The sequence below is a fragment of the Columba livia genome, chromosome 13, assembly GCF_036013475.1.
Source record: "Columba livia isolate bColLiv1 breed racing homer chromosome 13, bColLiv1.pat.W.v2, whole genome shotgun sequence".
Classification (NCBI taxonomy): domain Eukaryota; kingdom Metazoa; phylum Chordata; class Aves; order Columbiformes; family Columbidae; genus Columba; species Columba livia.
This window is the reverse complement of record NC_088614.1, coordinates 8,430,874-8,444,236: the sequence shown is the minus strand read 5'-3', so window position 1 is coordinate 8,444,236 and position 13,363 is coordinate 8,430,874. Positions and strand designations below refer to the sequence as shown.

At 40.2% G+C, this 13,363-nt stretch overlaps 1 protein-coding gene across 1 annotated transcript; it reads right to left on the bottom strand.

The window, feature by feature from the left end:
* Window positions 1–37: 37 nt before the first annotated feature.
* MEAK7 (MTOR associated protein, eak-7 homolog) lies at window positions 38–13,287 on the bottom strand. The gene is made up of 8 exons (XM_005504742.4): window positions 13,163–13,287; window positions 10,448–10,624; window positions 7,584–7,814; window positions 6,705–6,849; window positions 5,651–6,091; window positions 4,301–4,419; window positions 2,946–3,125; window positions 38–1,897 (listed from the first exon to the last, which is right to left on the bottom strand). The coding sequence occupies exons 2-8, from the start codon at window positions 10,613–10,615 to the stop codon at window positions 1,769–1,771; spliced, it is 1,413 nt and encodes a 470-aa protein (XP_005504799.2). The 5' UTR covers window positions 10,616–10,624; window positions 13,163–13,287; the 3' UTR covers window positions 38–1,768.
* Window positions 13,288–13,363: the final 76 nt, after the last annotated feature.

The following is a 13,363-nucleotide window of genomic DNA, read 5'->3' as shown; positions in this document are numbered from 1 at the left end:
TATTACAATACACAGAGAAGAAAATTATACAAAAGTATCAGTGTAATTGTTTTAATGCTTGCATTTTTTTCTGCATGTTACAAACTTGGGAGACTATTTGGTTTATTTAAGTAAATACAAAGACATTAGCTCAGGCCTTTCACAGCATACTTTGTACTGGAACAAACAGCATATATGCCCCAATAATTAGTAGAGGCAGCATATAAAATTTACAGTTGAGTTCTAGGATGTCAGGCTGGATTGATTTCTTCATGCTCTCCTTTCAAGGCTAAATTCATATTCTTTAATAAATTTTTTTTAAATGGGATCTACATTAAGGCACAAGTGCAGATTATTCAGAATATTCAAATTCAGTTCTCTTTGAAAAACATCATGTAGAGGAAAAAAAAAGAAATAATTTGAAGGGAGGCTACATGATGAGTAATCACAGTAATTTTATGGACTGTAACAGCATATTTTTTGCTCTAAGCTGCACAGAAGACGAACTGATGTCAGGACAAAGGGGACTTGACACAGTCCTGCTCCTTAGGAGGAGAAAGACTGACAATCATACAGACTAATAACCAAAAATTGCTGAGCTAGAAATGACAGTCCTTGGTAGAAATTAGTGTTATTTTTTTACACATAGAATTAGCAACACCAAATAATTACTGAGAGTAATTAGAAAAAGTAGAAAAAGCCCTGAGTACAAGAGCCCTGACAAAACTGGTGCTGACTGGTGAACCCAACAAACCAGAGCAAACCCCAAATCCAACAGATACATTTCACATCGAGGGCATTTTTTTCCATAATACAGTAATGATTGTGTGGAAATAAAATGTACAGCAGCCTTCTTTAAACATGTTACAGACATAACACAATGATCTTTTTTTTTACAAGATGCCTGCAGATACTGTTCCAAATTAACTGTGGATGCTTCTTACTTAACCCTTTTTTACAGCTTGATCTTTTACTCCAGTCTCTAGTGAGACTACTGAAGAAGTTACATTCCCTAAAGAACTTCTGCTGGAGGTTATGGCCTATTCTTAGGATAAATACATCTGAATGACTCCCAGTGGCTCTGTTCTTCTAAGCAATAGGCAAATTTCTGCAGGAATATTTTAAATGAAATGCACTAAGGTGTAGTGTGACACTATAAAACTGTCTACTTAGTGTTTCGTACATTTCACAGTCCATATAGAGTAACATGCTGAAAATCTGACTTAGAAAACAAGACATTTAATGCTTCAACTGGAGCAATGCAAATTAATAGCATCCTTCATACGGAAACACATGGAGTATTCTATGTTTAGCAATGTAAAACATTACAATTTGCAAGCTTCACTGACTAATTTCATTGCATGCAAATAAATATGTACAGTTGAGGTATAAGAACCTTAATCAGTTTCTTGAACAGGCTTTAGATAAATACATATAAATTCTCCAAGTCAGTAAGCCGTACTGTCAAAAGCTACATCATCTGGTTTTAATTCTGTATGCAGATCTATCAGGAATGCTAGCAAATTCATATTCAGCTAGAACTTAGAGATGTCTAATGATTAGGTACTAAGTTAATTTTTCAGTTCTCCCCAAACGAAACCTTCCAGGCAGGATATTGTATTGTACCTAAATATTACATAAGTACAAGGCTTGAGCTTCATCCAAGATAAATGGGTAAATGTAAGGATTAAAAAATGAGGGAAAAATATCCTGTCCAAGGAACATTAACACCCAGGATTGAAAAAAAAAAAAAAGGTTTTCATGTTACTGTGATTCTTTCAGTTTTCTTTCAGTTGTCATCATCATCATCCTCTCCAATAGGTTCTCGCAGACCTTCGCTGTGACGACTTCTTCCAGTCATTTCTAATAAGGCCTGAGCCTCAGGATCTGCATCCAGGATAGTCTTCTTACCTTTTGTCTTCAAAACAGAAGAAAGTATAGTCAATTTAAAATGTCATTATGAATGAATCAATATCAGGCTAAAAGACAGAGACAGATTCAAAAGTCCACAAGTAACCTGGTTTGCAAGGTCGTCACAATGACACATATGCACTTTCCAAGTAAAGCATTTAAGATTCACTGCGATACATCAAACAACTTTCATTGCAGCTACCCAAAATAGTCACAAAATTTTCCTAAGATGACAGTGAACTATTTCAAGCACATTCAGGTTACAAACCAGTCAGAACATCCTGGTTAACTTGACCTCAGCTTCAAGTGCAGATGTGAATTTTTTTATAAAGAAGCGATTTGAGTACAATTCAACATTGTTTGTAAACAATTTGTTCTGTTTCTATTTGGAGCTATGTGTCCTCTGAATAGACAGAGCACATGAATTTAGTATGAAAAGAAATAAATTAAAAACAAACAAGCCAACCCACAAACCACCACTAAAACAGGCAGGCCAGATAGTTTAATAAGATAATAAATTACAGGGACAAAGGACACTGGAAAGAGGTCTCCTACTTATTCCCAGAAATAAACCAGGTGCACAAAGACTAGCATAGATCTATTGACATAAATTTACTGTAAAACTATAGTAAATTCAAAGTTACTGATAAATACTTTCCTGAACTACAGAGAACTACGTATTTACTTTTGAGCTTCCAGTGCTTGCATTCTGTTTTACAAATACTGGGTTTTAATGAACCCCTCCAAGGAGGTTCCTTGTGGAGACCATTCCTCAATATCAGAAAAGCCTTTTGAAATTCAGAACAAAGTACGGCTCTTATGACTGTACCATTTCACAGTTCCTGATGTTATTTCTTTTTGACAGCCTCAATAATTCCACCAGTTTTGCCATTTACTTGCTACAAAATATATGGCATCACAGGGCCAGTTAAAGAAAACATTCATTCCAATGGAGAGATAACATTTAATCAGAAAGCTGCCACTGCAAGTTTTGCGTTTGCATTTCCCGTTCCAATCAGGACACAATTTCACAGGTTTCAGGTTTGTTCACCTACCCCTGCACTTTCAGGGACGTCTCCCACTGCCCAAACTTCCATGGCATCCAGTGTAAAATCCTCTTTGGCTGCCAGCTGGGGGCTGTTGTAGGTGGTACATCGAGGTTTGGCTTTGCTGTGTCCCTTCCCGTAGTCACTGTCTATCCAGAGTCCGAAGTAACCGTGTTGTCCCCCCATCCCCTGAGAACAAAAGCCACACACTAAACACTTGCAGCACACACAAACCAGACTGAGCAAGTTCTGAAACCTAGAGTATAAATCACTATTTTCAATATCCATGCCACACTTCTATGGGTAGCTGGAAAGGGGTCTGCTGAGTGAACCTGGGCTTCCGTACCAAAATCCAGGATTCCTGAAGACAAGAATTTACCTGAGTGATACTGCCTTCCCTCTGTGCTTTACAGAATACCAGTATCTGCAAGTAATTCAGACAGAAATTTAGCTCACTGGCTTTTGTTTATTGACTAATCATTCCATTTTAAACAGGGTGAAAGTGCTCAGTTTAGCTGCCTCTTTTCCATTTAAAAGTACCTACAGAAAGAAATAATATAATGCTATTTGCTTTCTTTAGAGCAAATTTACTCCAGACTGCTGCAATTCTCAAAGTTATGGGCATATAATGCCACAAAACTGTACAGCACTTTACAAAACAGGCAACGTGTTGTAGCTCTGTGGAAACACCTCTGCATCTGGAGAGCTCATTTGTGGGCTTGAATAAAAGGAGCTTTGGCCATTGTCATTACACAGCAGCAGCCACGTACATGCAATTCTTTAATTCTGTCGGGCTTTCTCAGCCTTCCATAATTTAAAAAGCAGTTAGTGTAGCAGTGAGAATAGCCAGTGGAAGGATCTTTAATTACACAGATCAACCAGCTTGTGCTGCTTCAGTGATGTGGATACCTGCAGTCAGTTTTTCAGACAATAGAGACAACGGCCACAAGGGCATCTGTGATAACCAGACTTGGCAAAAACTTTTCTCCCCTGAACCTCCGTAAATCTAATCTACATAAAACCCACCTGCTAGGGTCAGACACAAATAAACTCAATGTTAGTTGATTCAGTACTTCACTATACATATCAACTGTAAAGAAAAGTATAGAGTCTAATCAGGGTTGTAAGTGCTTATCCGTGATTACCCGTAGTTCACACTTTACACTGATGCTTTAACGCAAAAAACAGAAAAAAAATCCTCCTACTAAAAGTGTGGCACAAATAGCGCAGAGAACAGATAAAAACTTCCTCAGAGAATAATAAGTGGAATAAATCTGCTCACAGTAATTGAAGCAAATAAAACAAAACACTTCCAAACACCAGCCATGAATTCCATTTCCATATTGCCATTTCTTAATACTTACAAGTCCATTTGGCATTGTTTGTTGGTGATGGTTCAAATACATGTAGTGGTCATTATACCCTGTGTATGTGTATACAGCAACAGAGGGGAAAATGGAAAACAGAAAGCACCTGTTGTCACCTGTAAACAGAAAAGTATCTGAGGTCAGACAACCAGCCAAGCAATAACTTGCCTACAAATAGGATAGGAAAAAAATATTGAAGAAGTGCAGCCGGATAAATCAAAGACAGCAGCTGCAATCTCAGAAAGCCAATACCTATCTCTCATCACGATCTAGACCTATTGTTTATTCTCAGTTAACTCTGTGCAAGGTCACAGAAATCAATGTGATTCTATGGCTGTGACCAGGGGCAGAGTCATAGGCATGACTAGTACATTATAATACTGTGTAAGGGTTCACCCATCACAGACTTGTGTTGTATCATCTAAAACCAGCCAACTGCTACACCCGTACAAACTGACACCCTTAGTTCTGACTATATTGGCATATGGATCAGTTTAGATTATTTAGAGCACAATTTTCATTATGCCAAGTTTGGTATTTAGAGAGACCCATGGTGTGATTGGCCAGTACACTACATGTGTTATTCTAGCAGGGGAAAATACAAGGCAAGTGTTGTGTAATCAGTATAACCTAATATTATATTAACTAACTTGAGTGCTAATATCAGGTACTAATTAAGTATAGGAACTGAATTTTTACTGTAGTAAAAGTGAGGATTCCCAGGAGCACAGATCATCCAGAGTCCATATTTTTTTTTCAGAAAGCCATCACAAAAGTTCTTTCTGAAGAGTTACAAAAAAAAACACCTCTTCTCCCCAGATGCTTCAAGGCAACAAAAAATTTATCTTGTCCAAAGATACTGCTGGATTTTAAAAGGGAAACAAAGCCAGTGTAAAAATGGCAAGAGGCTTAACCTGGTGCTTGGCTCAGCTGTTCTGAGATGGAAGATTGCCATCTGCTGGACATCAATTTAAACTCTAATTCATCATCTATGCTGCATTTCCTTCATTTTCATTTAATTTTCAACCTATGCAGCTACAGGGGTTTATAAGATTTCACTGAAAACTTGTTCCATGATAAGTAAGTCCAGCAATTTTAAAAGTCTTATCCAATAACAAACAAAGTATAAACCTTAATCAGTAATATGCCCCACTGGTTACAAAGCAGAAATAACTTGGCATGTCTATTTTTCAAAAATTAGTGTTATTTTTGCAACAGGAAAATACACTTGGAAGTATAAGAAATACTGTGTGTCATGAACATAAAATGACAGTATCCATTAAGTGGACAGAATAAATAATGTTTATCAGATCCATGAGATACTAGAAAAAGAGAAGTGAGTTTTACCTTGAAACTGTGGCTTCACCTCCCAGGAGTGAGATGCAAACCCACCAAAGATATAACCATCCACGTCTTTTAAGATCACTATGCAAGGACCTTTGTTCACTATATGCGCACATAACTGTGAAAAGCTTTCTCCATGGAGCTTTGAAGAAAATAAAAGCTGCCACTTGTGCTGTAGCTCTGCAGGCAGATGGGAGTTGATGTATATGATGGATGGGATGTCAAACAGACTGACAAGTCCTCTTCTCTTGATGCCTTTGCAGACTGGAAGCAGGTTGAGAATGTCTTTGGTTTGATCTGGGAGAGAATGCAGAACATGGAAGCCTTGCCTGATAACAACGCTGAGGAAAACTGAGATCTGTGGAACTCGGTACACCCAATCCTCAATGGCATTTTGATCAAAATGTGTCTCCATCAGCTGAGGACCCGCAGGTTTTGTCCCATCTAAATAATAAGATACACAGGAACAGTAATTAATTTTCCCAGTCTGGAAAATAATCAGTTGACTTTTAGGTGTAAACACAATATTCCGTTGTTTCAATGGATGTGAAACCGCGTATGAAAGGAGCCAGTGACAGTAAAGTGTCAGCCGTATTAAGCAGATCTTAGAATCATAGAATGGTTTGGGCTGTCACAATTAAGGAACATGAACTCCTAGTTATAACTTACAACATGTTCTTTCCAGGACAGTAACATCTATTATTACAACAGTGCAAAGATAAACCAACGCTTTGTAAAAGGATATGCAGTCATAAATACATGCACATGCATCTAAATGCCTGTCATTTGCAAACCAGGTATTTGTAAAATAGGCGTGTTCTATGAAAAATAGTTTTGCATGTCAGCTTAAACTGCAACTTCAAACCAAAGCTCTCCTGAATTTAGAGGAGAAATTTGGTAAGGTAAAATAAATAGAATTCCCCAGTCATTTGCAAAGCACTAGGTTTGAAATACTGGTCTCACCATCTAATTTCAAAGATGTGACCTGAAGAGCAAAATTCTTGTGAGATCATGAGCTCTCTGCTGTTCTGGGATACACGACATCAGTGCTGCTTACCTGCAAGCTTCAGTTCTGAAAGCAGCTGAGAAGCCAGAGCCTTTACGCCACTTGCAGAATCCCTGGTGTTCTCCAAATTCCAACCTTTCAGCTCCTTCCTGTAGTTCAGTACATGGACGACAGACATGATCAGATCCTCTGTGAACTGAAAAGGTTAAAACATCATTTTGGCATTTCTTAAATAAAATTGCTAAGAGCTTCAAAGGATTTTCTGAAAATAAAGTTGAGTAGTACTGATGCTGTACTAATTCCAATGGCAGAAGCATATTTTCTCATGATGAGTCAGAAGTAACAGAAACGCTCTTTCAGTATCACAAGTCTTGAAAGGTATCCTTTTTCAAGATATTTTGCACATGTTACTTCAGAAAGCATCTCCATAAAGTGTGGCATCAAAGAGGGAGGGGAGATCCAAATTTTGCAGTGGCGGGAGCTGCCAGGAAATTACTGTTTTGTGAGAACCTACTCTTCCACCTTGCAAGCTACATATTTGATTCACACATCTCTGTTCCAGCTAAAGCTCTAGAAAGCATCTTGCTCGCTTCCCAGAAGCACCAGCCACACCAAAGCCATTGCTGACTCTTAAATATAACCAGGCTCTGCACCCTTCAGTGACCCTGTGAACCACCAGACAAAAACCAGTCAGTGCCCTCCACAAAATCCAGATCCTGATTCTCAAAGCGGGTGAGTCAGCAGGGAAAAGCCCGCAGCTGAAATATAGCCTGGTTTGCCTACACTATTTGTCCCAGATCAGAATTTAGTGGTAAAAGAGATTTTAAAAATACAAAATTCAGGAATCCCTGTGCTGAATCTTGCACTCTAAAAATTACCCAGCTCTGTTCTCTCACTGTCCTCCCAACACACTTTTAACTGCCTGTTTACCTCTTGGATTTGTTTCCCCTTTACAGGCCCTTGTGTCTTGGAGATCATTCTCATTATTATGGTAATCTTTTCATCTGCATTCCCTTTTAAGAGGTTTGACATAAAAATTACAAACTGCTCCTTAGCAATGCATTCACTCAGCCCGGATGATTTCCCAGTCAGGTCAATACTTTTCATTCCACTGTATAACCGAACAGTCATTTGCTCTGGTATTGGCTCCCGCAGATAGGCCTGCAACGAGAAAAATGGCAAAGAACACATTTTACAAATGAAGAATAACTAATATATTCCAGCTAATCTGTGCTGAGATATACTGCTGTGAATGAAGGATTTCAATAGCAAGTATCTAATATCAGCAAGAAACTTATATCAAAGGACTGTTTTCCCAAGAGAAAAGAAAAACCTATTTTTATAGAATCTCCTTCCCAATCACTATTTAGCGATTTAAGTTGATACTGTTTTTCTATAAATGCCATGGACTTTTAAAAAAATGTAAAGTGTTAACAGAATATTAGCAAAGGATTTCCATATGATAACTCCGTTGTAAAGGTTTACAACTCTGCCAATTCAACATTTAAAATTGTGCTTTAACTGTGCTTTTGATAGTGGAGCTCACAGATGTTTAAAAGCAAAGAGAAATTAAAGGTTTTTTTTTATATGTCAGCTTTGGCCTCAAGACAATGCAGGCAGTGTGTTTAACCCTATATGCACATGTAGAAACAATTCTCAGAAGTTTCCCTCTGCATAGCAACATCTAATTCAAGCACAGAACAAAAATGAGATCACCTGATTTTTATAAGGCATCCCTGATATTTCGACAGTCAAAATCAAAACTTGTTCATCCAAACTGCACGACTGGCCCTTTGAATTGAAATTGGACTGATATATTATACAGCATCATACATCACAATGCTGTGGGAAAGATCTGACTCTGGATTCAAGAAACTTTCACAGTGTTCAAGATAATTATATGGTTTAAAAAGAAATCATTTAAAATACATCCACACACTAAGAGATGATTACACAGTATCTTCACGGCACCAAGCACTGTCCATAAAACCAGACTTGACTCTGATATCGAAGGGTGTAACCCAGTGGGGACTATGCCAAAATCAACAGAGCTCCACCTGTGTGCAAGCACTCCAGCTCTACTCAGTGGAGCTGCTACTACCGATCTATTGCTGGCTCAACATGGTTCCTGTTGGGCCACCGGGGCCGTTCCTATTCAATGTTAATGGCTGTTGCGGTGCATATAGGGTGAGATCCAATATGCCAAGCTCTCTCCTGCTTTTGTTTACGTCAGTGGTAAAACTCCCATTGATTTCAGTAGAAGCAGAATTAGCAGCCACAGTCTTGCACATCAGAGTGCTTCATTTTGAGGGAGGGGTGGTTCAGCTGTCTTTTAGAGGCTTTCTCAAAGTGCTACATGAACCTGAAGTGAGACAAGCAGCACGGAACAACTAAAAACACTATTCTTGAGGGCTTTTTACTTCCCACTGCAGTATTACCCACCTATTCCCTACCAACCACTAACTTCACTGCACTGTCTTGTTACAACTATTCCAATCAACAGACACAGGGTGCGAAAAAGGACTGTAAAAAAGGAATCTTTAATAAATGTCTAACAGACTCACACCTCAGACAGTTTACAATCCTTGTCTTAAACGGCTCCAAGAAAGTATCTAGAGATACTTGCTCTACCTGCTTTCCAAGCTACGCAGGGCAGCCTGTTCTGGTCTAGAAGCCGCGTGGTTTCCTTCTAGTAAAGCGCTGAGCCTAAGCAGAGTACATGAGGTTACGTTTGGGGCTTTGTCAACAGCACCAGACTGTTGCTAGATCAAATCTGCCACATATCAACCCAGCTCAGGCATGAGCATAGACACCTACAAGGCAACAGTCCCTGCACTACAGGCAGCCTTTCGAAAGATTTTAATTTAAATTAGCAAACAAAAAGGCAGCAAGGGAAAAGACAAACGTTCAAACGTTGCATTGATCTAGGAGTGAAGACAGAGAACTTCTTCCACGTCCCAGTCAACTAACAGACAGCAAGGACCAGGTTCTTGGATGTATTACGTCTGAAAAGCTGAGCAGCAGCTGCACTGTTTCCAAACTGGTGATAGCTCATAAACAGCCCAGCTATAGAAAGGCTAAAGCTGGTCCGCATGCAGATGCATTGCTAAATACCTTAAAATAACCTGCTGCTTTCCTTGGGTTTTAATTTGATTCCATTAACTGTGTAACATATATAAAAATGAACTTTTAATACTACATTAATTTGGCCACTTGGTTCCTGCCTAACTGAAGTTATCAAGCATTGCAACAAATAACTTTCCTCTTCTTTCTTGATTAGAAAATGAATGCAAAGTTAATCAGAAAGCATAATGTATGTTAATCGCCTAAAACATGGAACTACAGCTTAATCAAGCAATTTGAGTTCTCTCTTTTTAATGCAAGTGAAAAGATTAGAGGCAGTGATGCAATTGAGGGAGAGATACAACGAAATACAAATTGACTTTATGACAGCTTCTCAAGAAAATCTCTATACAATCACACACTATAGACTCCAGGGAGAAGAATATTCTTCCCATTTCTCAGGTGTCTGTAAAAATATTTTCACCCGTCCCAACTTAGTTCAGAATCAGAAAAGCTGTAAATTGACCCAACAGTGCAATTTAGGAGATAAACACCATACTGAAAGTCACTATGCATGTTAAGCTGTAAGAAAAAGTTAAATATCCATCCTGCCCCAAAATGTTAGGTATTAAATCCTTTAAAAGTAACCATTGCCATGTCTTTAGATTCTTTCTGGAATTACGTTTAGTGCACCACATCCCAGATATATCAGGAATAATAAATTGTCTTGCCTGTAGTGCTGCCAGAGTGACAGTTTTCTTTGTAGCTTTGCCATTTTTTGCTCCAGCTGAGCCACTCAACCCTGATAAGGTATCAAATAATCCATCAATGTCAGACTGCTCCTCAGGAAGAAATCGGGAAAGGTGATTCTGATAAGCATTGCTTTCTGCATTCCCCATCTTTTCAACCTGAAGCAAAGGAAAAGGAATTTAAAAAATAACAACAACAACAAAACAGTAAACACAAAAAAGGCATCACAATGGCCATGAAAAATATATCAAACAAACTAACATACCAGTGGAAGTTTTACAAGAACAGCAAATTACCAGCCTTCAAGGAAACTATTAAAACTACTGTTTAGTCTCTGTATTCACTGAGACTTACTGAACTTGAAGAACATCCGTGAACAGTAACTATACTTTAAAAAATGACAGTCCGCCAGCTCTTTGCCAAAACCACCCTGTCTACCAATTCAAACCTCATACAAGTCTTATAAAATGGAAAAACCAATATGATTGAATGATTAAATTAGCTTGTACAAAGTTAGCATGAGTCTGTCAGCCAGAATACATCAGTAACATGAAGGGAATAGCTGATTATGGATTATTTATGACATATTATGCTACATCCTTCTGATGCATTAATGGACTGAAGGTCAGTCTGCCAATAATGTGGCATTAAAACACCATCACTGTAGAGTCTCTGACATGAGAATGTTTTTTTATAAGGACACAGTACAAAAAATCATTCAAAAAGCTGCCAAGAAACACAGTGACAAAAACATTTAGGAGGATGAACCAAGATATCTCAAAAACACAGGACTTCACATGAAGTCAATAAATTGTTGAGAGCTGGTATCCGCAGAATTAAGGTTGGTGGGGGAGTACTTTGGGGTTTTGTTTGATTGTTTTTTTGTTTGTTTTACACATTTAATGGCACAACTATCATTTTTCTCACTGTCTCAGCATTCACCTGCATTGTGAAGATAATTTTTTAGTGTTGTCTGGGCCACGGGCTCTGGTTTCTCCCTAGAGCAGCACAGCATGGACCCAACAGTGCCACAGTGGGGCCTGAAATCCCAAATTTTCACCATGACCACAGTGACAGTCAACCCTGTAAATAACCTTCCTATCTTGACTTGAACATAAGACCTATGAGGAGAGGCTGAGGGAGCTGGGGTTGTTTAGTCTAGAGAAGAGGAGGCTTAGAGGTGACCTCATCACTCTCTATAACTACCTGAAGGGAAGTTATAGCCAGGTGGGGATTGGTCTCTTCTCCCAGGCAGTTAGCAATAGGACAAGGGGGCATGGGCTTAAACTCTACCAGAGGAAATTTAGGCTGGATATTAGAAAGAAATTCTTTACAGAGAGAGTGATCAGGCATTGGAATGGCCTGCCCAGGGAGGTAGTGGACTCGCCGTCCCTAGAGGTTTTTAAACTGAGATTGGACATGGCACTTAGTGCCATGATCTAGTAAACGGACTAGAGTTGGACCAAGGGTTGGACTCGATGATCTCTGAGGTCTCTTCCAACCCAGTCGATTCTGTGATTCTGTGATTCTGTGATCTATCTGGGGTAGCCACACGATGACAATATAAAGAATAAAAGCAGAACGAAACACACTTTTGTGGCTTTCTTTCCACATACTCCACATCCTTTCAGGCACCTGGCTTCTGGTTTGGGATTCCCAGTTGCACAGAAATCTCCATCTGCAGCCAAGCCTGTCACACGGCCCTCCAGCAGCTTCAGAAGGGCTCTTTGTTTAACGTAATTCAACCTTTCCGTCATTAACTGGCGTTCAGTTTGATAAATAACTGTGCATAAGAGGCTGAGTTGGGGCTTCTTTACCTTCACTGAACAGTTCAGGCCCCAAAATCTTGTTTGCCTATGAGGAAGATGTGGATCATGGGGTAAACACCGAAGGTGTAAGGAACGTTTAACGAAGGAATGTTGTTTTTACAACTGATCTGGTACCTGACCCCAGTCGGGGAGAAGGACTGAGAGACATCAGACTATGAATCCTTAATGTAAAACAAAGTCTCTTCAAACTAATCCCAGATTGCAAACTGATTACTGTATTTTAAAAGTTCAGCTAGGGGGAAGGGTAACCAAAGAGCCAGGAATCCATATTTTAAATAAATCAACAAGGGGAGGGGGTTGCTAGATGAATGAGATAGGTAAACTGAGGCATGGCTGGGTAGTCTGTAAACCCTGAAGTACCAACAGATGGGGAACAGGTGGAGAATTTGTGGTCGGGATTTCAAGGACATAAGCATGGGCTTTTTGCCCTACTCCGTGTGCCTGCCTTTAGGTAGAACACCCGGTCTTGCAAAATGGTTAATAAAATATGCTTTGCTGGGTGATCCTGCCTGGGCCTATTATACTGGCAAGGTAATTGTTTCCTACAAGGAAGATGTGGATCGTGGGGTAAACACCAAAGGGTTAACAGAAACGGCTGTAACCTGGAAGACAAACCGTGGAGACATTATTAATTTTAGCGGCGAAACGCTTGAGGAAAGGGGTTTCTTGGCCGCTCTCAGCCCGCGGAAACACAAGCACAGGCTAGGGCAGGCGAGCTCGGTCCAGGGCCGCCGTTTGCCATTTGCCCGGTTTATTTCCCAGTATGCTCAGTCCCCTCCCTCCCCATCCCCTTGGCAGCAGCCCTGGCATGTCCCTCCCCATCGCGACGACACAGCAGAGCGTGAGGCCGGAGGCTCCGGTGCTTACCGGCAAGACCCCTCTCGCCCCCTGGATCGGCACTTGGATTTGTAACACCCGGGCCCGGCGCTGCAGGGCCGGCCGGCGGGGGCGGGGCGCGGCGGGGATGGCGCCGAGCGGTGCCCGCCCCTGGGGCGGTGGTTGGGGAGGGAGCGGCGGGAAGGGGAGAGGCGGGTGTGGGGGGAGGGGAGGAGGCGGCGGCCTGCGAGC

Bases quoted from the DNA above. Each gene is read 5' to 3' on its own strand.
- MEAK7 (XM_005504742.4), bottom strand. From the start codon at position 10,615: ATGGGGAATGCAGAAAGCAATGCTTATCAGAATCACCTTTCCCGATTT. The intron at 7,815-10,447 runs GCAAGACAATTT...TTCTCGTTGCAG, and splicing joins TCACTCTGGCAGCACTACAG to GCCTATCTGCGGGAGCCAAT. The intron at 6,092-6,704 runs GTAAGCAGCACT...CTTATTATTTAG, and splicing joins TTCAGAACTGAAGCTTGCAG to ATGGGACAAAACCTGCGGGT.